This window comes from Chiloscyllium plagiosum, unplaced genomic scaffold, assembly GCF_037043375.1.
Source record: "Chiloscyllium plagiosum isolate Xiang-an unplaced genomic scaffold, Cpla_swu_hap1 HiC_scaffold_16, whole genome shotgun sequence".
NCBI lineage: Eukaryota > Metazoa > Chordata > Chondrichthyes > Orectolobiformes > Hemiscylliidae > Chiloscyllium > Chiloscyllium plagiosum.
In genome coordinates, this window is record NW_028270154.1 from 47,618,728 (window position 1) to 47,642,280 (window position 23,553).

General features: G+C 42.0%; 1 protein-coding gene across 2 annotated transcripts in view; it reads left to right on the forward strand.

The window, feature by feature from the left end:
- Window positions 1-431: 431 nt before the first annotated feature.
- The window catches only part of slc23a1 (solute carrier family 23 member 1), a 128,068-nt gene continuing 104,946 nt past the window's right edge, over window positions 432-23,553 (forward strand). Inside the window, exons 1-2 of one of the 2 annotated variants that reach the window (XM_043703706.2) lie at window positions 454-527; window positions 1,151-1,222. In XM_043703706.2, the coding sequence (XP_043559641.1) occupies window positions 495-527; window positions 1,151-1,222 (105 nt within the window). In that variant the 5' untranslated portion in view covers window positions 454-494. Of the gene's footprint in view, window positions 528-1,150; window positions 1,223-23,553 lie in introns of both variants that reach the window. The other variant, XM_043703707.2, reaches the window with a different exon arrangement.

The following is a 23,553-nucleotide window of genomic DNA, read 5'->3' on the forward strand; positions in this document are numbered from 1 at the left end:
AAACACAGTTTTCATTAGAAATGTGGAAATTAATTGTTGACAGACAAAGTACAACAGCAAATAATATTAATTAAGATTCAGATCTTATGCAAGATAATGTTTGTAATTTATTTTATGTTGTTGCATGATTGCAAGCATATTTGCTGAAGACCCATCGGATATATTTATCAGTGATTTCACTTTGAAATTCTTAGTTTGGAAGTGTGTATGGAATAGGTCAATATTGTTGATGCATATCTTTATGAGAAGTTCACAAAGTTTATCCAAAGATAATCTTGGTTATAATTTCACTTTGCTATACCAGAACTCTCAGTCTATCGGTTAAAGTCCTTCACACGATTTTGAAAATCATTAACTTTCCCATCCTCCCTAAAGTATTTAAGGTGTTTTTAACTAACTTGAAATCTATGTTTTCCTAGTTTGTGCTGGAGCTCAGTAGGTGCTCTGGAACTTTACTGTGACACTATTTGAAAAGGATAGAATTAATCTATAAAATGGAAAGAACTTCAGAAGTGATCCAGCATGAGGTAAAATCTTTTTAAGCTTTCCACATGAGTTAACTAAATTTATTTAGGAAGATGTGGTTGAAATTAATATGTGGCATTCAAACTAAATTACTGCAGACATTGTGGTCTGATACCTTCTGTGTTACAAATCTTTGCCATTGCTCTAATCTGGAAGTGCAATTTAGGTGATGTTAAATATCATTTGTAAACTGAACAGCAGTGTAAACTATGTAGTATGTTGCCTGGGAAGACATTACTTTGGCAAAACAAGTCTTGTTTATGATGGACGTGTTGCAATTTGTCAAAAACTTACAAATCTTTGCCCTAGGTCAAAATGACATTGTGAAGTCAATGAAGACGATGTATAACTGAAATAATTGGATGCCAAGAGTAAATCATTTGAGAACGAGCCATGCTTCTGGTCAAACTGTTCCTGTGAAGTTTCTTTACTGACATCTGCATGACATTGTGGAAAATTGCCCAGCTACGTCCTGTCCACAAAAAGGACAAATCTAACCCAGCCTACTACCACCCAATTAGTCTTCTTTTGACCATCAGAAATGTGGCTGAATGGGTCATCTGCTATGAAGCTACACTTGCAAAGTTATAATATGCTCACTGATGCTCACTTTGTATTCTTTCAGGCCAACTCAGCTCCTGACACCAATACAGCCTGGGTTGAAAGGTGGCCAAAAGAGTTGAACTCCAAAGGTGAGGTAAGAGTGACTTGCCTCAATATCTAGGCAGCATTTGACCTCATGTGGCATCAAACATCCAAACAAAACTAGAGTCACTGGGAATCAGAAAGGAAACTCTTTGCTGATTAGAACCATACCAGGCACCATTGAATATGGTTTTGGTTATTAGAGACAAATCTTCTCAGGCCCAAAATATCACTGCAGTAGTTCCTCAGTGTAATGTCTGGGTCTCAATCATCTTCTCAACTGCTTCAACAATTATCTTCCCTTCATCATTGGATCAAAAGTCAAAATTATCACAATGTTCAACAGCACAATGTTCAACAGCATTTGTGATTTCCCAGGCAGTGAAACAGTCCAAGCCTAAATGCAGCAAAACCTGGCTAATAGCCAGACTTGTGATGACCAGTTTCAACTAACATACATGCCACACAATTGCCAGGCAAGGACAACTCCAAAAAGAGAGAATCTAGTCATTGTCCTTTGACAGTCAATGTCATTACTATCAGACCTTACAGTAATCAAGTTACTTGACATTATCCAGAACAAAGAAGTTGGATGATTGGCACCACATCCAGCACTTTCAATATTCACTCCCTTCACTGATCCACAATTGCAGCAGTATATATCATCTACAAGATACACTGCCTCACTTCACCAAAGCTCTTTGGACAGCATCTTCCAAACCTGCAAGTCTTACCAAATATGTGAAAAAGAGCAGTAGAAATACCCTCTAAGACACCGCAACATCGCAACTTATATTGTCTTTCCTGCTAAAATCCTGAAACTCCCTTTCTAATAGCACCGTGGGTGTCACTACATCTCAAATATTGCTGTGGTTCAAGATGAAAGCTCTCCAGCACTTTCTCTGGGATATTAGAGGTGGGCACAATGTATGAATACATTAAAAACTCATTCATCCCAGCTTGCAAATTACACACGCTTTATCTCTCATCTAATGCTATTAAATGTCTTTTCATATTTCCTAATATTCAGCATTGCATAACAAGTAGCAAACAAAAGAGTTAATATTTCATAATTTAAAATAATTCAGAAATTAACCCAATTAATTAACTATTATGAAGTTTCTGATTTCTAATACAGTTTCAATGTATAAGCAATTCGAGGTAAACTACAGGCCCAGGCAAATGCTCTGGAGGGAAGGGCTCAGATCTCTTCTTTGCAGATGGTAGAATTGGAATTCAGATTTTAAAATCTGGAATTGAAAATTTGTTTCATGATTACAGTTATTAACGCTAACATCAATTTTTATTTTAAAAAAATCTGATTCATTAATACCCTGTAGGGTAGAAAATCTGGCATCCTTATTTGGTCTCCATGTGTCTCCAGAGCCTACCAAAGCACTAATGTCAAGGCATTAGAGATGGGCAAGAAGTGCCTGCTTCACCAATGATGCCCATGTCCTATGGAAGAATAAAATTATTCTTCCACTTAGCAAACACTCATCAATGTTGGCCCAGGCTTTATGGTTGCAATAATGGTGAGGATATTAGCAGTCACCATTATTTTAAAAAAAGTAATTCAGGAAAGCAACTGCTGATGACTGGACAGGGTTATTTAAAGGGGTCATCTTGCATTGGCAATTTTTGGGGCACTTAACTGTCAGACGCTTCGCGATCATGTTAACTTACCAAAAGACACAGTTTTGAAACATATAGATGATCAATTTGTGACACTCATAGGATAAATTACTAATAAACATGCTAGTAGAAGTTAAGGTTTGTCTATTATATTGGAAGCAAATAAATTTCCCGTCAAGATTCTGAGTCTGACCTGACCCAAATGTATCCATTAAAGGAAACTAAGGAGAAATCTACTCAGGGCAGGAGTAACATTGCAGGCCATGACTCACTCTTTCTTATGGTACTGGTGAGGATGGCGGTGGTAGTGATGGGAAAGTTGGTTTAGGTACAGTTGGTATCAGGCCCATTAGTCAATGGGGTCAGGTTAGGTCAGGAGCTAAGGGGTCAGGTTTGATAGGGGTGTTGTGTGTCATGTCTGGCAGGATTGAGTTGGGTCAGTGGAGATGGGAGCATAGCTGTTATGTTCAGCAGGTTTGGGTGAGGTAGAGGAGCTGAAAAATGTGATGCTGGAAAAACATAGCAGGCCAGGCAGCATCTGAGGAGCAGGAGAATCGACGTTTCGGGCATAAGCCCTTCTTCAGGAATGAGGCTGGTGTGCCAAGCAGGCTGAGATAAAAGGTAGGGGGGAGGGAATTTGGGGAAGGGGCGCTGGGAATACGATAGGTTGAAGGAGGTGAGGGTGAGGGTGATAGGCTGGAGAGGGGGTGGGGGCGGAGAGGTCGGGAAGAAGATTGCAGGTCAAGAGGGCGGTGCTGAATCCGAGGGTTGGGACTGAGATAAGGTGGGGGGAGGGGAAATGAGGAAGCTGGAGAAATCCGTGTGGTTGGAGGGTTCCTAGGTGGAAGATGAGGTGCTCTTCCTCCAGGCGTCGTGTGGCCAGGGTATGACGACGGAGGAGGCCAAGGACCTGCATGTCATTGGCGGAGTGGGAGGGGGAGCTAAAATGTTTAGCCACGAGGCGGGTTGGGTTGGTTGTGCGGGTGTCCTAGAGGTGTTCCCTGAAATGTTCCGCTAGTAGGCGGCCTGTCTCCCAATGTAGAGGAGACTACATCAGGTGCAGCGGATACAGTAAATGATGTGTGTGGAAGTGCAGGTGAATTTGCGACGGATATAGAAGGATCCATTGGGGCCTTGGAGGGAGGTGAGGGGGGAGGTGTGGGCGCAAGTTTTGCACTTCTTGCGGATGCAGGGGAAGGTGCCGGGAGAGGAGGTTGGGTTGGTGGGGGGTGTGGACTTGACGAGGGAGTCGTGGAGGGAGTGGTCTCTCCTGAATGCTGATAGGGGTGGGGAGGGAAATATAGCCCTGGTGGTGGGGTCTGTTTGGAGGTGGCGGAAATGACGGAGGATGATACGATGTATCCGGAGGTTGGTGGGGTGGAAGGTGAGGACCAGTGGGGTTCTGTCCTGGTGGCGATTGGAAGGGCGGGGCTCAAGGGCTGAGGTGCGGGAAGTGGAGGAGATGTGGTGGAGAGTGTCGTCGACCACGTCGGAGGGGAAACTTCCGCAGCTACACTGGCACCATCCCCCACCTTTTCCTCCGCTACATCGATGATTGTATTGGCGCTACCTCATGCTCCCACGAGGAGGTTGAACAGTTCATCCACTTTACTAACACCTTCCACCCGACCTCAAATTTACCTGGACCATCTCAGACTCCTCCCTCACCTTCGTAGACCTCTCCATTTCTATCTCGGGTGACCGACTCAACACAGACATTTACTACAAACCGACCGACTCCCACAGCTACCTAGATTACACCTCCTCCCACCCTGCCCCCTGTAAAAACGCCATCCCATATTCCCAATTCCTCAGCCTCCGCCGCATCTGCTCCCAGGAGGACCAATTCCACTACCGAACAACTCAAATGGCCTCCTTCTTCAAAGACCGCAACTTCCCCTCCGATGTGGTCGATGATGCTCTCCACCACATCTCCTCCACTTCCCGCACCTCCTGGAATATCTGGGCCATTAATCCATTCCTTCCTTTTCGGCTCGATTTCCTGATATTCGGGAACTTAAAGACTTAGAGCTGAAACATATGCACATAAAAATGTGTTGTCTCCCTTTATTAATACATAGCTTCAATCACAATATTTGGAATTTTAAAGTACATGATTGAAAAATATTTTAATCCTAATCAGTTTTCTTTTAAGTTCCAAAATACAACACTACGAAGACAAAATCAGTTTCAGATCTTAATTTTTAAGTGACAGCTCATTATTGCTCCTAAAGAAAGAAAATAGCAGGAGACATCCAAAGTGAAAATCTGGTACCAGGGACAGAATCTTGGGGAACAATTTAGGGAACATTTCTGTGTGCTAAAAAGAATAGTGGGCCAAATGTGTTGATGGTGAATCTATGAGACTGGAGATGTGCTGCAACTGGCAGCAGCACTGACTGGACAATTTAAATTCCTCCATTCATCACACCAGCTTTTTGGAGTCACATTTAAGCATGGGGTTTAATGCTGTGGATCCTATTGACTTTACACCCAGTCGTGAAGCTGTGAGGGTGGTGAGAGAGTATTTGACTTGCCTAAGAGTTTAATGGTAAGACTCCACTCCCTAGATCAAATATTTCTGGCTCGACCATCCACGACTATACAAGTTTTCTCACTCTCCTTGCAAATCCCAATGGCTAAGCTGCTGAGTTGCATTAATGTACAAATACTCAGAAAAAGCAGAGACACCACAACTTCGATAGAATAAGTAAAATTACAGGGCAGTCCTGGAAAATCTGTCACACTGTCTAGTAATGACATGATTGTCAACAGCTTCGACATTAATGTAGTGATGTTTCTCTCGCGTAATGCTGAGATAGAAGTATGGATGGAGCTGATCTTGTGAACAGCACCAGAATTGACTCAAACTGGGTCAATTTTTGATGTAGATGCATATAGTCATTCTTTGATGACTATGAAATTAGAACTGATTTAATTGCTAAGCTTTTCTTCTGATAATTTTGTTGCTTAGGAATAGTTTTAAAATCAGTCGCCTCCATAAGATATACACTCTTAGACTGAGCTTATACTGATTGTTAATTTTGTATAATTGAATGCTCCTGATGACAAATAGGATGGATTACAGAGTCTTAGATTGATTACTGTGCCTGAGTTAGCAAATGTACAGTCTGGATCAAAGACAACTAATTAGCAAGAGAAATAATACATTGACACAATTTGGATGTATGTTGATCCAGTTCTGCAAATGAAGACTAACTTTGGCTTTAAAGTCACTGAAATTGAGTCTAAATATTACTGTATTAGTTTCAGAAGCTGCCAAAGAACTGGGGATTGGATAAAATGGTTTTGATCTGAGGAGTCTATTTACCTCATTCTATTACTGCACTAGTGGTTTCATGTATCTTTCTTCTTTAACCAAAAAAAAATGAGTGGGAGGATTGGTAAGGTAAGGCCTTTTTAAAATTGCTTTTTGGCAATTTAGAGCAGAGGGGATGGAGGCTAGGGCAGTTGCATGTTCCTCTTGTGGGATGTGGAAAGTAAGGATCACCACTAGTATCTCTGCTGATTTCACTTGTGAAGTGCACCCAACTCCAGCTCCTCATAGATCGAGTTAGGAAACTGGAGCTGGGTGAACTTTGGATCATTTGGGAGGCTGTGGGGGCGATAGAGCGGAGTTATATGGAGGTTGTCACACCTAGGTTACAGGATAGATGGAGCTGGGCCGACCGTCAGGAGAGGGAAAGGGAATAGGCAGACAATGCAGGGATCCCCTCAGGCTGTTCCCCTCAATAGTAAGTATACTGCTTTGGATACTGCTGGGGGGTGGAAAATGACCTACCAGAGGAAAGCCACGGTGGCCAGGTCTTTGGCACTGAGCCTGGCTCTGTGGCTCAGAGGGGAAGTTGGGAGAATAGGAGAACGATAGAGAGATTCAATGGTTAGAGGAACTGACAGGAGATTCTGTGACCGTGAACAAGATACCCGGAGGGTATGTTGCCTCCCGGGTGCCAGGATCAAGGATGACTCGGATCAAGTCTACAGGATTCTTAAGGGGGAGAGTGAGCAGCCAGAAGTTGTGGTATACATCGGTATCAATGACACAGCTAGGAAAAGGGATGAGGACCATGAAAAGTGAATATAGGGAGTTAAATTGGAAACCAGAAGGCAGGACGAGCAGAGTAGTAATCTCAGGATTCCTACTGGTGCCACCTCCTCAATTCCTACTGGCCTAATGAGGTGGGGAACAGAGAGTTGGTGCTGCCTGTGGCTGCAGAGCTGCTGTAGGAGGGAGGGTTTCAAATATGTGGATCATTGGGATATGGTCTGGGGAAGGTGGGACCTGTACAAGGAGGACGGGTTGCACCTGAACTGGAGGGGTACCAACATCCTGGCATGGAGGTTTGCTAGAGCTCTTCAGGAAGGTTTAAACTAATTTGGCAGGGGGATTGGAAGCAGAGCTACGGAGCAGACGATGGGGTAGCTGGTGAACAAGCAAATACAGCATGCAGAGAATCTATGAGGAAGGATAGACAGTTCACATGGCAAGGTTGCAGTCAGTGTGATGGGTTGTAGTGTTTTTATTTTAATGCAAGAAGTCTCAGGAATAAGGGTGATGAATTTAGAGCATGGATCAGTACTTGGAGCTACAATGTTGTGGCCATTGAGGAGACTTGGATATCACAGGGACGGGAATGGTTTTTGGATATTCTGGGGTTTAGATATTTCAAAAGGAAAAGAGAGAACGGTAAAAGAGGTGGGGGTGTGGCATTGTTAATCAGGAATAGTATCACAGCTGCAGAAAGAGAGGTTGTCAAGGAGGGTTTGTCTAATGAGTTAGTACAGGTGGAAGTCAGAAACAGGAAAGGTGCAGTCACTTTATTGGGAGTTTTCTATGGATACCCAATAGCAACAGAGACACGGAGGAGCAGATTAGGAGACAGATTTTGGAAAAGTGCAGAAGTAACAGGATTGTTGTCATGAGTGAACCCAACTTCCCTAATATTGATTGGAACCTCCTTAGTGCAAGTAGCTTGAATGGAGCAGATTTTGTCAGGTGTGTCCAGGAAAGATTCCTGACTCAATATGTAGATAGGCTGACTAGAAGGGGGCCATATTGGATTTGATGCTTGGCAATGAACCAGGTCAGGTGTCAGATCTTTTGGTGAGAGAGAATTTTGGTGATAGTGATCACAATTCTCTGACCATTACTACAGACATGGAGAGGGATAGGAGCAGACAGTATGGGAAAGTATTTAATTGGGGGGGGAGGGGGAATTACAATGCTATTAATCAAAAAATGTGGAGCATATACTTGGAGAAGATATTCTCAGGGAAATGCATAACAGAAACACTTGCTGCAAGTGCTGGATAGGTTTGTCCCACTGATGCAAGGAATGAATGGTAGGATGAAGAAACCTTGGATGACAAGAGATGTGGAACAGCAAGCCAAGAAGAAGACGGAAACTTCTTTAGACTGGAAAAAGTAAGGATCAGACAGGGCTCTAGAAGGTTACAAGTCAGCCAGGAAAGAAATGAAGAATGGACTTAGGAGAGCTAGACGAGGGCAGTAAAAAGCCTTGGCAGGTAGGATTAAGGAAAACCCCAAGGCTTTCTACGCTTATGGGAGCATGAGGGTAAGGATGATCAGGGGTAATGGAGGGAGCTTGTGCCTGGAGTCAGAAGAGGTAAGGAAAGTCCTTAATGAATATTTTGCTTCAATGTTCACTACTGAAAAGGACCTTGTCATTTGTAAGGACAGCATAAAACAGGCTGATACACTTGAACAGGTTAATGTTAAGAAGGAGGAAGGGCTGGAAATTTTGAATAGCATGAGCATAGATAAGTCTCCTGGGACAGATGGGATATGCCCAACGTTACTACGGGAAGCAAGGGAAAAGATTGTTGTGCCTTTGGTAATGATCTTTGCATCCTCTCTGTCCACTGGAGTAGTACCAGATGATTGGACTATGGCAAATGTTAGTCTTTTGTTCAAGCAAGGAAATAGGGATAACCCTGAGAATTACAGACTAGTCAGCCTTACATCGGTGGTGGGCAAATTATTGGAGAGGATTCTAAGAGACAGGATTTATGACTAATAGGAAAATCATAGCTTGATTAGAGATAGTCAGTATGACTTTGTGAAGGGCTGGCCATGCCTCACAAGCCTTAATTAATTCTTTGAGGATGTGACAAAACACATTGATGAAGGTAGAGCAGTGGATGTGGTTTGTATAGATTTTAGCAAGGCATTTCATAAGGCTCCCCATGGTGTGCTTACTCAGAAAGTAAGGAGGCATGGGATACAAGGAAATTTAGCTGTCTAGATATATATTTGGCTGGCCCATAGAAGTCAGAGGATAGTAGTAGTTGGAAAGTCTTCAGCCTGGAGCTTGGTGACCAGTGGTTTTCTACAGAGATCTGTTCTGGGACCTCTGCTCTTTATGATTTTTATAAATGACTTTCATGAGGAAGTGGAAGGTTGGGTTATTAAGTTTGCTGATGACACAAACATTGGTGAGTTGTGTAGTGTGGAGGGCATTGTAGGTTGCAATGGGACATTGACAGGATGCAGAGCTCGGCTGAAAAGTGGCAGATGGAGTTCAACCTGGAAAAGTGTGAAGTGATTCAGTTTGGAAGGTTGAGGAGAAAGTGAGGTCTGCAGATGCTGGAGATCAGAGCTGAAAATGTGTTGCTGGAAAAGCGCAGCAGGTCAGGCAGCATCCAGGGAACAGGAGAATCGACGTTTCGGGCATAAGCCCTTCTTCAGGAAGAAGGGCTTATGCCCGAAACTTTGAATGTAGATTACAAGGTTAAAGGAAGGGATATTGGCAGAGTGGAGGAACAGAGAAATTTTGGGGTCTATGTCCATAGATCCCTCAATGTTGCTACCCAAGTTGATAGGGTTGTTAAGAAGGCATATAGTTTGTTTGCTTTCAATAGCAGGGGGATTGACTTGAAGAGCCGTGAGGTTATTCTGCAGCTCTATTAGACCACACTTGGCATATTGTGTTCAGTTCTGGTTGCCTCATTATAGGAAGGAAGTGGATGCAGAGGTGATTTAGCAGGATGCTGCCTGTACTGGAGGGCATGTCTTATGAAGAAAGGCTGACGGAGCTAGATCTTTTCTCATTGAAGCAAAGAAGAATGAGAAGTGACTTGATAGAGGCGTACAAGTTGATGAGAGGCATAGATAGAATGGATAGCCAGAGACCTTTTCCCAGGGTGGAAATGGCTATCACGGGGGGGTCATAATTTTAAGGAGATTGGAGGAAGATTTAGGGGAGATGTCAGAAGCGGGTTCTTTACACAGACAGTGGTAGGTGGAATGCACTACCAGCGGTGGTATTAGAGTCAGATACATTAGGGACATCTAAATGAATCTTGGATAGGCACACAGATGATAGCAAAATGTAATGTATGTAGGTTAGTTTGATCTTAGAATAGATCTTAAAAGGTCAGTACAACATAAAGGGTTGATGGGTCTGTACTGTATTGTACTGTTCTATGCTTTATGTTCATTCAGAAAATGAATAAAAATAGTACTTCTCCTCTCCTCAGTAAAGGTTTATTATCATTAAAGGTTAGTGACCAACACAGAAAGAGAAAGTCCAGTGGCTGGGCTCTGGAGTGGGGGTGGGGATTGGAGTGTAAGAATTGTGAAGGTGTCATGGTCAATAGTGGGAAGATGGATACTGTCAGATCCTAGGGAATGTCACATCAAGTCCAGTGGTGGAAAAGAGTAGATATCAGCTACAGAAGGTAAACAGTGTGGAAGGTCTTGGGGTGTAGTGCATCAAGTCTGGTGGCAGGGCAGGGTAGGGAGTGTTAGGTTTTGGGTTCTTGGCAGAGGTGAGGGGTGTCAATCCAGTGCTGGAGGTGGAGGTTAGTTTCAGAGCTACAGTAGAAAGACAAGTGTCAGCTCCTGGTTAGATAGGAATGCTGTCACCTCTCAGGACCTGGAGGAGAGGGGCTTGTTGGGTCTTGGGGGCATAAATGGTCTGGGGGAAGTCTAATTGGGATGTTTGTCATAGGTTAGGGGTCAATTTAATGGATACCCTGGGGTTAGATTGGATTTTTAAAGCCTTAACATTTCCTAAGTAACTATTTACACAATTGAAGAGGAATCATCTAAATTCACTGATTTAAATTGATACTTTTGAATTGTTCCAGGCTTGGGGAAATTTCCTGGTGCAATTTTCAATTTTCTGGCCAATTCCCTCAGAACCTGTCACATCAGGAAATTCTCAGGTCCCTGATGGCAACTCCCATCTGCACTGCAGAAATCAATGGTGGACAGGCGTGAGGGACTATCCTGTTCCTACATTTCTATCTGTCCATCAGAACATCTGGGCCAGTATTTCCAGTGCCAAAATGAAAAGCACTTCAAACATTTTTGCAGATCAAAACAAAAGCAGCAATAGTAAGAGGCAAGACAAACTTTCCAAAAGGGAAAACAGGCAAGAAATTAGAAATGAAGAAAACTTATAGCTTTCTTCAGGGAAGTAAATTGAGAAACTCAGACTCTGGTGAGTCATAGCAAAAGTTAAAAAGCTTCAAGATAGAGTTTAATCTTCGTATTGGTGCAGGTGTTCCAATCTTGACAGACTAGTTGTGATGAATCAAAGCAATAGTTATCCAGCCCCATTTAGAATTAAAAGTACAAGGTCTTTAAGAATCTGGTCAGGTCAATGCCAATGACAAGAGGCAGGAAATCAACAAAACTATCTCCATTATAAGAATCAAAGAACATCCTTTTTGTGCAGGAGTACATGTATACAAAGAGGTTTTCTGGGGAGATTAGATTAGATTACTTACAGTGTGGAAACAGGCCCTTCGGCCCAACAAGTCCACACCGACCCGCCGAAGCGCAACCCACCCATACCCCTACATTTACCCCTTTAACCTAACACTATGGGCAATTTAGCATGGCCAATTCACCTGACCCGCACATCTTTTGGACTGTGGGAGGAAACCGGAGCACCCGGACGAAACCCACGCAGACACGGGGAGAATGTGCAAACTCCACACAGTCAGTCGCCTGAGTCGGGAATTGAACCCGGGTCTCTGGCACTGTGAGGCAGCAGTGCTAACCACTGTGCCACCGTGCCGCCGAAGATCAATAGATGAAGTTCTATTGTAAAACAAAGGGCAAAAGTGAGGACTGCAGATGCAGGAGTCTAAAACAAAGGGTCTATTTCCACTGTCTTGGTAAGTTCAGGAAAGATTATTACAAAAAATTGCTTCGAGGCATTAATCTGATATGTCTATGTTTTCCTGGGAAAGTAGCACACAGTTGTTGGCGAAAGTTAAAGAACAGCTTGACAAGATGCTGCACAGAGGAATAATATCACTTGTCATGCAGCCAACTACATGGTGTCTGTAACAGTGCACAAGCATTATGGCAAGCTAAGTCTGTGTGGAGACCTGTCACAATTAACTAAAACAGTCCAGAGAGAATTCCATTCCATGTCTTCAGTAGATGACAGTCTGGCAAAACTCGCCAATAATATTCTTTTCACTGAGACAGCTACAAACAGCAGTTTTTGGCAGATAACCCTTGACCATGAATCAAAGCTGTTAATGACACATCATGCCTTTTGGGTGATTCTATTTAAGTCGCCTTCTTTTTGGGATATCATCAGCTCCAGAGATTATCAGTGCACAATGTCACACGTTTTAGAAGGTGAAAAAATTAGTCATTTGATGATATAGCTGCACATAGTGTTACGAAACAAGTGCACAATCAGAGTTCAAAAAGTTCTAATGAATCACAGAAATCACATCTCAAATTGAATTAGAAGTCTGAATTTCCAAGAATGAGAATTAGATTTTTAGGACATCTCATCAAATAGAGAGGACTATTAATAAATCCTCAAAAAATAAAAGCCATAAACAACTTTCCTTAACCAAAGAGTATTCATGATGTCTGGAGATTTCTGAACCAGCTTGGGAATTTCATTCAAAACCTGGATACGATCATGGAGCACTTAATGGGTCTTTTGATGGGTTTGGAATATTGAGCAAGCCATAGCATTATCAAAGATAAAAGAGAAATGAATTTAATCAGATATTCTGTTGCATTATAACCCCAAATTGCCCATGGTAGTGGCCACAGATCCATCGTCAACAGACTTCAGAGCAATACTCATTCAGGAAAAAGCCAGCCTCCTTCATTTCCAGAGAATTAACTGAAAGAAATGCTCTTACACAGCCATAGGTAAATAGGTATTAGCAGTCACATGAGGATGAGAGTGACTGTTCGAGTGCATTTCAGAATGTATTCACCTTAAGGAAGTGTATGCTAAGAGGAAATCAGTGACAGCCAGACAGAAGAAAGGGGCTACGCAGGTAGTGAGGGAATCCTTTGAGAGTATCTCACTTATGAAGCATTTAGCAAAGAGTTTGCAAGAACTTCGTAGGGTCAGACTGCAGACAAGGTCACTACCCATTAAGCATCAGCTGAAACTGAAGACTATATGAAGGTTATGCCAAATGTTCCTCTGTTCATTGAAAGATAGCCACTGAACTGCTCAAAAGTGAAAATAATCTGAACAAACAAAAAAAACCATCATGATAAATGATGTTTACAGTGCAGGGATATGGTCAGAGAAGCACCTCGACTTAGATTCTTATATTGGGCCTTATGAACATCTTGATGTACATGGTTGAAATTTTATTAACTTGCCACTGTTATGCTAACCAAGTAAATGAGGTCTCTGAACATAGTCAATGGAAAAAGAGCAACTGTTGTGACATGCACAACTTGATCCTAGATGTTGAGTTAAATCCCTGACTTTTCTTTTTCATTGTTGGTAAGGCCAGGACTATGCCAATCCTAGTTGCCCTTAAGAAGTTGGCAATGAGCTATCTTCTTGCACCACTGTTGTTCATGTGGTGGAGATGCTCTGTTACACTGGAAGCAGCAGAATGTTGACTAGAAATGATGTTGGACCAGTTTCATATTTCAGGGTTATGATAAAATATGAATTAGTGGGGGACTTGCAGGTGGATGTGTTCCCGTATTCCTTATTTCTTTGTTCTTCTGGTTAGTTGAGATCACTGTTTGGAAGATGCTGTTGGAAACCATTGGCAATCTACGGGAATGTTATCCTGCAGATGGTACACATTGCTGCCACTGAGCGCTGGTGGTTGATGGAATGAATAATTAAGGTGGTTGATGAGTTACTGATCAAGTGAGTTGCTTTGCCTTGAATAGGATAAACCTTTCTGACTGCCCTCGGAATGACACTCATTTAGATGTGGAGAGTATTCCATTGTTTTCCTCATACTTCCTTAGATGGCTGAAAGGTCCTGGGGAATTAAGACATGAGCTGCTCTTCAGGGAATACTGAGCCTCTGACTTCTGCTTGTAATCACATTTATATGGGGCCCAGCTATGCCTGTCTTTTTGTTGGCTCGTAGAACAGTCCATCTTCCGTAGTTACACCGGCACCACTCCCCACCTCTTCCTCCGTTGTATTGATGACTGCATTGGCATCACCTCGTGCTCCCGCGAGAAGGTTGAGCAATTCATCAACTTCACCAACACATTCCACCCTGACCTTAAATTCACCTGGACAATCTCTGACACCTCCCTCCCCTTCCTGGACCTCTCCATCACCATTAATGACGACCGACTTGCCACTGACACATTTTACAAACCCACCGACTCCCACAGCTACCTGGATTACACCTCTTCCCTACCTCCTGCAAAAATGCCATCCCGTATTCCCAATTCCTCCGCCTCTGGGGTATCTGCTCCCAGGAGGACTAGTTCCACCACAGATCACACCAGATGGCTTCCTTCTTTAGAGACCACAATTTCCCTACCCACGTAGTTAAAGATGCCCTCCAACACATCTCATCCACATCACGCCCCTCTGCCCTCAAACCCCACCCCTCCAACCGTAACAAGGACAGAACTTCCCGGTGCTCACCTTCTACCCTACTAACCTTCGCATAAACCAAATCATCCGACGACACTTCCACCACCTCCAAACGGACCCCACCACCAGGGATATATTTCCCTCCCCACCCATTTCCACTTTCCGCAAAGACCGTTCCCTCCGTGACTACCTGGTCAGGTCCATGCCCCCCAACAACCCACCCTCCTGTCCTGGCACCCTCCCCGCTACCCCAGAAATTGCAAAACCTGCCCCCACACCTCCTCCCTCACCTCCATCCAAGGCCCAAAAGGAACCTTCCAGATCCATCAAAGTTTCACCTTCACATCCACCAATATCATTTATTGTTTCCGTTGCTCTCGATGCGGTCTCCTCTACACTAGGGAGACTGGATGCCTCCTAGCAGAGCGCTTTAGGGAACATCTCTGGGACACCCACACCAATCAACCTGTGGCCCAACATTTCAACTCCCCCTCCCACTCTGCCGAGGACACGCAGGTCCTGGGCCTCACCACCCGAAGCCTGGAGGAAGAATGCCTCATCTTTCGCCCCGGAACACTTCAACCCCATGGCATCAATGTGAATTTCACCAGTTTCCCCTTCCCCCACCTCACCCCAGCTCCAGCCTTCCAGTCAGCACTGCCCTCATGACCTGTCCTACCTGCCTATCTTCGTTTCCACCTATCCACTCCACCCTCCTCTCTGACCTATCACCTTCATCCCCACCACCACTCACCTATTATACTCTATGCTACTTTCTCTCCACCCCCACCTCCCTCTCATTTATCTCTCCACTCTGTAGGCACCCTACCTCTATTTCTGATGAAGGGCTTTTGCCCAAAACGTCGATTTTCCTGCTCCTCGGATGCTGCCTGACCTGCTGTGCTTTTCCAGGACCACTCTAATCCAGAATCTGGTTTCCAGCATCTGCAGTCCTTGTTTTTACCTATCACATTTATCTATTCAGTTGAGTTTTTGACTTTCTTTTGTAGGAGATTATCATTGTCTGACACTTCTGGCTTGTCAAAACAAAGTTGAATATTGTCTATGTCTTGCTGCTAACAGGCATGGACTACTTAATTCCCTGGGAGTTGCAAATAATATAGCAATGATCATATTTCTCATCTTGTTATGAAGGAATGTCAATGATAAAGCAGGGGGACATTTTTCTTATTCGTTCCAGGAATGTGTTTGAATGTACAGAAACATTGATGTACACATGAAATCTTTACCTGTTCCAATAATATTGGCATTATTGACCCTTTATATCCCAGCAATTTGGGTCCTTGCAAATCTTTGTCATGAAAGCTATCTTTATTTGAAATAGCTTTCTTGGTTAGGGAGTTAAGATTCCTCTCTTCCCCTTCATCTTTTCTGTTGCATATAAAACTTAAACAAATGCCATTGTTGGATTTAAAACAAATTGAACAATACATGAAAACAAAAAGTGCTGGAAATCACAACGGGTCAGGCAGCATCCAAAGAGAGAAACCAAGCTAATTTTTGACTTTAGGTGACTCTTCAGTGCCCGGGGAGAGAGGCTTCTCATAGTGCAGATTAAGTAATCGGAATGTGAGAATAGTAGAACAATAATGTGTCTATCTGCCAAACAGATGGTCCCATTGGAGTGGGTGGAGAAGAGAAAGGGCATGGTGATAGAGAATTTTTATAACATTGACTAAATGAATCCAAGTGGATACGCTTTGTAGATTGTTATAACTGTTTTTGATTTAGGTTACATTAAAGGTTAACAATGTAGAGTCATAGACTACTCAGACCCCATGGTATCATGGCAACCTACAAACCCACCAACACGCTTAAACAGCGACTCATGAACCTAAAGGATCCATTAAATACTACAAGCAAATCTAACATCATTTACAAGATACCATGCAAGAACTGTAGAAAACACTACATCGGACAAACAAGCAGGAAACTTGCCACCAGGATACACGAGCACCAACTAGCCACCAAAAGACATGACCCACTAGTGCTAGTTTCCATATATACAGACAAAGAAGGACACCACATTGACTGGGACTACACAAGCATCCTAGGACAGGCGAAACGAAGACACGCACGAGAGTTCTTTGAGGCGTGGAATTCTAACTAGAACTCCATCAATAAACACATCGAGTTAGATCCTATCTACCTTCCCTTGAAAACAAGAACCGGAATTAACGTCACCCACCTTAAGAAACCAAGACCTATAAATAGAGAGGTGGGGCATACCACCAGAGCCTCACTGGAGACTCTCCCTGATGATGTTACCTTGTATGGGGACGATACGTCTCGAAACAAATCCTCCAGCTCAGCGAGCTAACTTACAGACTTATCATCAACCTGAGCTGCAAATCTTCTCAAAAATCACTGTAAAGTTATATTTTTAGTTTAAAGTAAATTAGAGTAATCTTTATTTCAGGTTTTCTAAAATCACCCCTGTGTGTTTAAAAATCACGATTACATATTTGACCCAGATAACAGACTTATGTGTGCATTACAAACAACTCCTGAATTTTTGACCAGGCTGCAAGACTTTTAAAAACAAGAATGCCCAAGGTTCCTATGTACCAACCATGATCTCATTGAATTTTGTCAAAGTGTGTGGTGCAGGAAAAGCACAGCCAGTCAGGCAGCATTCGAAGAGCAGGAGAATCGATGTTTCAGGCATAAGCCCTTCATTGGGAATGTGGCTTGTGGCCAAGGGGGCTGTGAGATAAATGGGAGTGGAGTGGGGCTGGGGCAAAGGCAGCTGGGAATGCGATAGGTAGATGAAGATGGGTGTGAAAGTGATGGATTGGAGAGGAGGGTGCAGCAGGTAAGTTGGAAGGAAGATGAACAGGTAGGACCGTTCAAGAGGGCGGTGTCAAGTTGGAATGTTGGGACTGGGATATGGTGGAGGGAGGGGAAATGGGGAAACTGGTGAAATCTACATTGATCCTGTGTAGTTGGAAGGTCCGTATCAATTTGCTTCATCTTCCGCCTTGGGCCCCTCCAACCACATGGGACCAATGTGGATTTCACCAGTTTCCATATTTCCTCTCCCCCCACCTTATCCCAGTCTCAACCTTCCAATTTGACATCGCCCTCTTGAACGGTCCTACCTGTCCATCTTCCTTCCTACCTATCCACTCCACCCTCCTCTCCAACCTATCACTTTCACCCCCACCTTCATCTACCCATTCCCAGCTACCTTCCCCAGTCCCACTCCCCTCCCACTTATCTCTCAGCCCCCTCCACCTATAAACTTCATTCTTGATGAAGGGGTTATGCCCGAAACGTCGACTCTCCTGCTACTCGGATGTTGTCTGAACGGCTGTCCTTTTCCAGCATCACACTCTTCGACCCTGATCTCCAGCATCTGCAGTCCTCACTTTCCCTCTCATTAAATAGTATAACAGATTCAATTGTCCAAATGGCCTATGTCTGTTCCTATGTTTCATAGTTTTATAAAGCTAATTGTTGGCAAAAGAACAACGATTTAAACAAAAAGAACAGGTAGGTTTGGGCTTTTAAACATGTTTACTCTTCACACTTGGAGAGTGCAAACATCAAATTTACTGTGTCTAACTGAAGATTGCAGTTCTATCTGTTCAGGAAGAGGGTGATCTAGAGAAGTATGTAGGGCCACATAGCTCTGTAAAGAGAGAAGTGAAGCTATAGAATCAGTGTTAAGGAAGTGTTAACATGTCTTATGGCTTGTGATTATCAACCATGCCATACTTGGAGCATAAAGATGTACTAGTAGGATGTACAAACAGCCCAAGCTGTAACCTATGGTCTAGATACAGATTAGAAAGGAAACATCTTCAGAGGATAAATATTTTTAAAAGACTGTCTAACTGAAAGGTACAACAATAAAAAAAAACTGGATTAAGTCTGTGAGATTGTGTCTGAAAGTAGAAGCTTATACTCTTTAGAATCATTGTGTTAATTGTTCAGTGTTCTTATTCAGTCATTATTGTTTGTGCTCATTTGTTCAAGTTTCTATAGAAATGATTATTTTGGAATTTATACATAATCCTGGAATTTTGCTGCTCATTTTCTGACCTTTTCGCTTTGTGCTTTTTAAATCATGACTGAATTTAGTTTGATAAACTAACAAGTATCTGGTTTGCTCAATGTTTTCAAACTTGGGATCACAACAGAATATTTAGTTCATTTGCAGCCATGGGCACAGAATTATACAATCCATTATTCACTCCACAGGAAACTCTTGAAAAATCTAATTGAAATACAATCTTTTCATGATAATAATTGGCACAAAGACATAGCTGTTAGGTTAGTTCCTAAATGATAAAAGCTGCCCTCTATGCAGTGATGCAAAATATTCCTGCTGCATCACAGTGTCTATTAAATGATAGTATAACAAACTAAAAATACCCACTCCAAAAGGGTATAGCAATCAGTTTTGTGGCTTTATACTGTCTAATAAGAGACATAAACGGCCTTTAACCTCAAGTGCAAACCTCACATTTGATATGAGGTTAAGAAGGAACTTCACTTGTCAGGTATTTTCAATCAGCCAGTTGAGAGATGTTATTATGCTCCTCAGGAACAGTGGAATTTGAACCTATGTTTCGTGGCTCAGGGGTAGGGACATTACCATTATGCCACAAGAACCATTTCCCCCCACTCCCCCACCAAAATGTACTTTTTAAAATCCAGATGTACTCCTGTACATGACTGATTTTCTTTCTCATCACCAAATCACCCATGGTTTTCCTTTCAGCAATTAACTACCACCAGTAAATTGTTCATAAACAATTGCTTAGCACTATAGAACTTAAACATTACCAAATGTCACCAAGCAATCAAAGCTTTTCATCTTGCACTTATCAGAACTAGAACACAAAGACCTGAGGGATGGAAATTATACAAAATGAGAAGAGAAAGATGATTGGTTGAGCTGTCATGGGCATGGGCCCTCACTAAGAACATGTAACTATTAATCTTAGGTCTTACTGCAGGCTGGTGACTTTGATTGGTTAAGACATTGCCATAGGAATGTAACAAACATTGTCTGTCTCCACGACACTTAAAAAAAAATCTTTCTCATAGCCTGGGCCTTTCTTGTTCTTAAAACCTATAGAAAGGAGCAGAAGCACACAGAGGAAATGTTGGCTTTCTGCATTCAATTGTGCATGTGTGGACTCTAGGTGTTTCTGTCAGATTCGAAGATGTAATGACAGTAAACATTGAGAATCTCACTGTCATGACTGCCACAAAATTGTGGCCATTAAAATGATAAGGGAAGAACAAGTTTGAATTAGAACTGCTTATTGTGAAGGTACCATTTCCCAAATGACTAATTAATTGATGTTGGAGAACTGATTATTTTCTTTTTTGTTCCATGGGGAAAATTTACACAGTTGATGGATGATTTTGACAACCATAGCTTTACACAGTGTCTTGTAAAATTAATGTTTTCAAAGACATAAATTGATCATTATTATTTAATTTAGAAGAGAGAGAGAGTAATTGGAATAATTGCCTAAAATTATATATATTCAGTAATTGTTCATTTGCACTTGAGTTAAGAGTAGGAGAATGAGATTTGAAAGAAAGTTTATGGTGTCTATAAGTACTTTTTTCCAGTTGCTGGGACCAAAATAATTACTTGGTTAAAATGCTTAAGCATTGGAGTCAATGGTGTCAATGTGTTACTGCTAGAAAGTAGAATTCAAGGTGTAACTACTGGGTCAAACTTACTCTGAATGTACAAAGCAGATGTTTGCTTCCCTGTCTTGAGGGGGAAAAAGGTAAAATGTACACCGAATTTCAAAGCTAATGGTCACTTCATACTTGAATGCTTGCAAATCATGGAACAACTACTATTGAGCATTTTGGATAATTATCACTTTGCTTCTTAAAGTCAAGGCAAAGAAACCAAAGTCATGTTCATTAATCTTTCATAAATTTCTGAGCCCATTAGATGAGTTTGAATGTTTAAAATTATTATCTGATTTTAATTAACCGCAATTTATTTGAATAGGGCCTTTAATGCATTGAAATCTCTTGAGTTGTCTCACATATTATCAAACAACATAGTGTAGTGATATTAGGACAGGTGAGCAATAGGTTGGGTAAGGAGGAAGATTTTAAAGAACACAAGAGATTTATAAAGGGTTTCCAGATGCTTACTGAACCATGTGAATTGATTAAAACTAGGAATTGAAAGAGATTTAATTAGAGTCTTGGTAGTTGTAAGCATTGCTGGAGCAGGTTAGAGATATGAAGACAAGAAGCCATAAAATGATTAAAAAATAAAGATGGGATAGTTGAATTGGGGCAATGTTACAGCTGTATAAATAGACAGTCTTAGGGCAGGGATATGAAGCACAACTTCATTAAATTTAACACTGTCGTTGTAAGCAGTCTGGTTTCACCCATGACACCTAGAGACAGCCATAGAGATAGACTTGTTGACAGACTGAAGACAATAGCTTTGATCTTCCGAATATTTAATTGGGGAAAGTTCAGTTCTGGATATTGGCTGAGCAGTCTGACATTTTTTTTTAATGGAGTGGCAAATAGTGACGGAGTTCAGAGAGGTGGTGTTGAGATCCAGTTTGGGTCACTGATGTAAGCATAGAAACTGGCATGGAGTTGTCAGCTGAGGATGACACAGAGCAATATATAAATGAGAAATAAGGTAGGTGAAAAATAGATTGATACAATCAATTGAACCAACCAAAACTCTTCTTTGTTCACCCAGAAGTCACATGTTGATTAGTGAACATTTTGTTTTGGACTTGGAAAATCTAACTTTGGCAGAACAAAGTGTACTCCATTTTAAAAAGGAATCTGCAGCGTTGTTAAACTGCTTCGCCTGAAGTGAAAGAAATAGTAATTTGAATGCACTTTGCATGGTGGTACTGGATGGTTCCTGAATTGTATTTGTTTTTCAAATGTTACTATGATAAAATAGCCACAAATCAATCTGTGTTGCAAAGGCTATTCACTCTAATGGCTAGCCTCTGCAGACATGCAGTAATTTGTAGATTTTATGAAACCAGTCATGCTGTTTGTAGCTTATGATTTATCTATTTTTCTTTTTTCAATAAATTTTCCTTCTAAGTTGATGCCTTAAATGTGATCTTATTCTGTGATCTTCTGCCACTTTAAAAGTAATAGGACAGATCAAATGAAGCACAAGATACATTTTAGGGAATTAGTTTGCGTATTATGTTCTGGCATGTTAAAAAAAATCCTTATCAGGTCTGTGAATATCTATGAGGCCATTAAGATCTAACAGAAGCATGGAAATATTAGGATTAAGGTGTGAACGGACTCCAATTACAATATGGTAACCTGCTTCACTCTCCAGAGTCATGAAGTATGTAAGAGTGATGAGTTTCAATAAATGCAATGAGCTTTTTAATCACTTCTGGGTTGACTTCAAAATAAGGAAACATTTAAACATAAACGTTTTAATTCTTTTTTTACTGAGACCTTAATTTTGGCTGTCCAATCACAAGTTCAGTTGGAACAATTCCTAGCTTCCCTGATGTTAAGTGTCCTGGAACTTTGATTCTTGTTCTCTGTGAGCAAGGTGGTAACCCTGGAAACAATGTGGAAGCTGCTGGTTATGATGGCAGGCGGATGGTAAACCAGTCTCGGTGCAAAATCAAAGAATAGTTTTACAAAAGAAACATAAACATTTCTCTACCTCTCAATGCTCATACCCTTTATGCCCTCTACCATGACCCTTTTATAACCCCATCTCAATATTGCAGAAAGTCATCCCTCCTTATTCCTCCACCCTCACCAACTATCTTTGTGTTTATGTCAACTCACCCAGTATGGTGAGCCCGCACCTGGAATATTGTGTGCAGTTCTGGTCTCCAAATTTGAGGAAAGACATTCTGGCTATTGAGGGAGGTTCACGAGGTCAATTCCTGGAATGGCGGGACTATCTTATGTTGAAAGATTGGAGCGACTGGGCTTGTATACCCTTGAGTTTAGAAGACTGAGAGGAGATCTGATTGAGACGTATAAAATTACTAAAGGATTGGACACTTTGGAGGCAGGAAACATGTTTCCACTGAGGGGTGAGTCCCGAACCAGAGGACACAGCTTAAAAATAAGGGGTAGGCCATTTAGGACAGAGATGAGGGGGAATTTCTTCACTCAGAGAGTGGTGGGTGTGTGGAATGCTCTGCCCCAGAAGGCAGTGGAGGCCCAGTTTCTGGATCCGTTTAAGAAAGAGTTAGATAGAGCTCTCAAGGATAGTGGAATCAAGGGTTATGGAGATAAGGCAGGATCAGGATACTGATTGAAGATGATCAGCCATGATCATAATGAATGGTGGTGCAGGCTCGAAGGGCAGAATGGCCTACTCCTGCACCTATTGTCTATTGTCTATCCACCATAGACAGATCTCAGTACTATTGTCAATATTAAGTTAATTTCTTAGGTGTCTATTGAAGACTTCACTTTTCCAAAAGAAATCAGCATTTAAAAGTTGATTTGTTACATTTACTTTCCCCTAAGCCCTTGCTTTATTTTTAGAAACGTTGGACCTCACTCAAGCTTTGAGTTTATAACCACTCGGAGCTGTCAATTAAATTGTAAACTGAGAGGCATCCTAATGGATTTTGAAATTAGTCATGCAGCCCAAACTGTCCAGTGTGATAACAGTTGAGAGTGTGGTGCTGGAAAAGTACAGCATTTCAGGAAGTATCCGAGTAGCAGAAGAATCGACCTTTCGGGCATAAGCTCTTCATCAGGATGTTTCCTGATGGAGGGCTTTTGCCCAAAATGTCAATTCTCCTGCTCCTTGGATGCTACCTGACCTGCTGTGCTTTTCGAGCACCACATTTTTGACTCTGATCTCTAGCATCTGCAGACCTCATTTTCACCCAGTGTGATAATAGGT